Below are 4,870 nucleotides of genomic sequence, written 5' to 3' on the forward strand. Positions count from 1 at the left end.
AGGGACCAACACAGTTTTGTGCATCAAATGTTGACTTGTTTATTTATGTTTGCGATGAAAGTTAATAAACAGTTATAAAGAACATATGGATTTCCTGTGTGAAACATCTACAATGGAAATAAGGATATTTTAAGGCCAGCCTGTTACAATATTATTTGTTAATATATTTTTATACAGACTTTCTACAACGCCATTGAATATGTTGATGTAAAATAGGCGTTTGATTAAATAAATCGGATTCAGTTTCAGTTTATAAGATGTGCTCGGTGCTGTCAACGTTCCTCTTAGATGTTTCGTTGTGGTCCTTTGAAATTGATTGAAAAGTTAATAAAGCAATGATGATGTATTGTGTTATATGAACATTTGGAGGCTAATAAATAAAAGTTTGATTAATCAGTATATTTTTTTAATAATTTCTGAGAATCATAATAATGTCATCAAATAATTGTTTCTTTGAGACTTTCTTTCGAAAGAGCTGATTTTTTTTTAAAATTTCATTCAAGATAATATATACCAGTATTATAAATCCTCATTTCAAAGATAACAAATGAAAAAAAAATCACAACATAACAGGTATTAGTCAGTAAAATAAAAAGCACACGTTTATTGTATTTTTTAAAATGCAATTTCAAAATATACACTTATGAAAATTAATATTAGATTCAATAAAATCGATACTTAAACAACTGTAAAATATAGAGTACGTAACAGTTAGCCAATCGCTTTTCAGGCATTGATTAAGGTACGACATATATATTTGGCTGTAGAAGGACCATTCGGCAGAATATCACAGATTCACAAGAACACATCAGTCTTTTCTCTTAAGAAAGAAAAAAAATGGGCAGTCTGTGGGTTATCACTTTAATTGTAGGCTTCTTAGCTTTATCTAAAGCTACCATTTTTACTCAGAAATATACCACGAAAATGGAATTTAATGATAAGAAATCAAATTATGAACTTTTAGGGGAATACAATGTTCATTCGTTGACCGAGTGCGCTGCGTTGTGTCAAAGTGAGTGCGGCTTCTTTGGTTTCAGCTATCAAATGAAGAAATGCCGCACCCACAAGAAAAGTCTTACGATTGAGCTGTCTGATGAGGCCGGTTGGAGATACTACTCTGATGACGGTATGTATATTTGTAATTTTTTTTAATCTTTCTGTTTGCTTCTCTGTTTTTCTTAGATCCCTCTCGAAGCGACCCGATTATTTTTCTTTGACACTTCTTTTTATCTAGTATAAACAATTGTATTTTCAAAAAAAATGTATTCTAATGACATTTTCATCTCTTTTCTGATTTTTTTTCCTTTATATATCTTTTTTTTTATTTGGAATTCTTTTTTTTAATTTGAGATTGATTGAATTATATTAGTGATTTTCTCTATTGTCAATTTTCTCCTTTTTTTATATTCCTTAGCATGTAATGGAAAACATAAGATAAAATTTCTACACCGTGAGCATTTAGTAATATTCATTTAAGCTTTGTAACAATGATCAGTCCAAACCATTGGAAAAGTTTGGCTTTTTGTAACTAAATAAACGAAAAAAAAAACTCATTTTAGCTAGTATCTCAAGATTTCTATGTTAAAAACAGCCGTTCTGAAAGCTACACATGTAAGATGTGAATCCTGAAAACAGTTGGCCTGTGCCACGGAGGATTAAACATTCCCTGTCGATCGATCATACATCGAAACGATATCATGAATTTACTTCATTTTTCAACATCTATTTTTGTGTCAAAATTGTTTGTCATCTTATCTACAATCAATTTCTCTTCCACATTTCTTTCAGTCAACAGAGTATTGAAAATGATTGTGTTTAATTATAAATACTTTTAGTCATGTCATAAATCGAAGATCTTTATTAATTAAAAAACAAGAATGATTTTTGATAACAAGGAAAAGTTTAACATAATACGCATTATACGCATTATACATGTAATTAACATTTTAGCCTCAACAATTAACATATATAATATATATATAATATATATATATATATATATACCATGCAGGCATTATACATTCTCTTACTTTTTGTACCTATACATTGTATGATTCTGGTATTTTTGTTTTAAGTTTTTACTAGCACGCCCAAAGATTGCAAGGATCTTCGAGAAAAAGGACAAACTATCACAGGAGTGTATGATATATACCCCTACCGCACACTAACAGTACCGGTCCGTGTTTTCTGCGATATGACCACAATGGGCGGGGGGTGGACGGTAGGTTGTTTTAATTAGAATTAAAATTACTTAATATAATACGCATTCTTTGGTGGTTTTAAGGATTGTAGGATTGTATAGTAGTTTATATCATAACCTATGGATACTATGAATGTTCGAAGCAATAAATTGAATTGTAATGCATATTAATTTTCAAAGGCCATTCAGAAACGCGTAGACGGATCAGTGAGTTTTGACAGGAACTGGCCGGATTATAAGAATGGTTTCGGTTTACCAGAACAGAATGTCTGGATTGGTAAGTGTAAATCGCTTACAAATAAGAACTTTTTATTTCTTCAAAGTTTGAAGATAAAAACATTCTTTTGGTAGGTAAAAAATAATCAAGCGTAATAAAGATCTTAATTTTAAATTAAATCATCTAGCGGCATATTCTAATGAGACCAAATGTAGCAATATTGCCTACAGCTATGGAAAATAATTTGATTTTTCATAACGGTAGATTTATAATTTTAAATGAATTTATTGTATTCGATGAATTTTTCAGATAATTTCAAATATATCTTAATACAGGAAATGACGTAATTCATAAATTAACAAAAGAAAACTCATCATACCTTTATGTGTCCATCACTCTCCAGAATGGTACAAAACTGTATGAAATGTACGACCGATTCTCTGTCTCCGACGAAGCAGGAAAATATCAACTCTTTCTTGCAGGACCTGCCACGGGGACCTTAGGTAAATGTATTTATGTTACATGTAAGTTCTTAAAATTATGTTCAAATTACGTATATTACTTATTACATATATCCTATTAATTATTCTTTTCTGTATTGGCACATAATAATGTTCTTGAAAAAAGAGAGATATGTGTTTTTTCTGAAATTCTGCATACGTTTTTGATTCCATGCTAATTAAACATGTTTAATATTTCAAAATATCATTTGCAAGTACAATTCACAAATTGAGAAGACACTGGATTTGGTTATTGTCAAGTGGATAAAATTTCTAATTATACATCTTATGTACAAGGGAAATAATGTTAAATTTTTTTATACCAAACAAATCCAATAATTACAATTGTTCAACATTGTCTTTCAGCTTGGGTTTCCAGACAATTTTTGATAATTCATATTTTAACTAATACGGAATAATTTTACAGAGCATGATAGTCTGATTTTCAATGATTCACATTTTTTACTACTACGGAATAGGAAGTTAACAGTGCCTCGTGAATCTTAAATGTCTACAGGTTTACGAAAATTTGATGATAAAAAAATTGATCGGATAAATATTCATATAAAAAAGCGTAAAAGCCAAATTTTAAAGACCTAAACCCGTTTCACATTTCCATTCATTTAATAGGAATTCTGCCATCTTATCTCTTTATTAATGATTTACTTAGTATTCTACGGTCTCGGACAAATATTAAAATTTTATTTTGTTTTGTTTTCTAAAATTTCCCGTGACCTTTATCCCTCCCCCCAATATTACCATGCTTTAAATGTGTAACACACCATTGGTTTATTGTTACACAAGAAATGATGCTATGTGAATTGCGCAGTGTTTTGTTGACTTGTATTTTTTTCCTCTCTTTAAACTGTGTATCTCAGACGTACTTCAGTATGAAAATTAATTATTAATACTTATAATCATGATAATCTTTGTTCTATATTTTCTCTAATTCTTCAGGTGCCAGTATGATAGACACCGGGGATTCTGGGAATGAACTAATTATTTATTGTTTCTCTTTCCCGCACCCTTAGCCGTCTTTCTTAGAAGTACCTCAGTAGTATTGTTGACAATTAAATTGAAGATATATCTGTGATTCTTTTTGTTTAATTTTACAGGGGACTCTATGATACACACTGGTAATTCTGCCGGTGATCTGTCTGGGATGTACTTTAGTACCCCGGACAGAGACAATGACGGGTGGAGTGATCACTGTGCTGCTCACAGTACACGTAGAGGGGGCTGGTGGTTTAACTCCTGTGCCATCGTTTTCCTTAACGGTCAATGGTCCCCGGGAGACTGGTTCAGACCATGGTATCCCACAGTGACTGATAATAGACAGATAAAGGAGACTTTCTTGATGATCAGGCGTCGCTAGGTAAACAGCATTTAATATAATATAACAGAGTTTTTTTATTTTTGTATTTTTTTTGTATTACTGTAAAAATTTCAGTTATAAAAGTTGATTTTTAATAGAAAAAAATATGCTATCATACATTTCTCTGTGAAGTATTAATATAAATTTTTTAACAGGCGAAAGATAATCCATGGATTATGGAAACCCACAAGAGACGATTTTTTAAATTAATTTTTTTTAAATATTTAACATCAAGTAACAAACAGTAAAACAAGGGGGGTTGAACTGCTCTGTAAAGCGATACTGAATGTATTCAGTAAAAGATGTACTTTATATGTGTTGTAATAAATTTGAAAATAGAAATATTTCGGGTTTTTTTTCAAAACACTGATAAATGGAGATAACTGGACAGAGAATTAGGATGAAGATTACTTTATTGTTAAACCTGTTACAGTGGAACCTGTTTAATCCGACACATGCAATACTCTTTACTGTGATTTCAGCCATTTAATTTCATTTGTCATTTATACTTATCTCAATGATCTTTACATGCTGCAATGCTACACCTTGTTTATTCCAACACATATATTTTTAATCTG

The 4,870-nt window shown here is 30.6% G+C and overlaps 1 protein-coding gene across 1 annotated transcript; it reads left to right on the forward strand.

The window, feature by feature from the left end:
- Positions 1–924: 924 nt before the first annotated feature.
- LOC134281693 (ryncolin-4-like) lies at positions 925–3,948 on the forward strand. Its single transcript, XM_062764129.1, has 5 exons — positions 925–1,126; positions 2,076–2,221; positions 2,381–2,477; positions 2,783–2,920; positions 3,875–3,948. The coding sequence occupies exons 1-5, from the start codon at positions 925–927 to the stop codon at positions 3,946–3,948; spliced, it is 657 nt and encodes a 218-aa protein (XP_062620113.1).
- Positions 3,949–4,870: the final 922 nt, after the last annotated feature.

Source organism: Saccostrea cucullata, unplaced genomic scaffold (genome assembly GCF_032062105.1).
Source record: "Saccostrea cucullata isolate Sc308-1 unplaced genomic scaffold, CSIRO_AGI_Scuc_v1 ctg3955, whole genome shotgun sequence".
Taxonomy (NCBI): domain Eukaryota; kingdom Metazoa; phylum Mollusca; class Bivalvia; order Ostreida; family Ostreidae; genus Saccostrea; species Saccostrea cuccullata.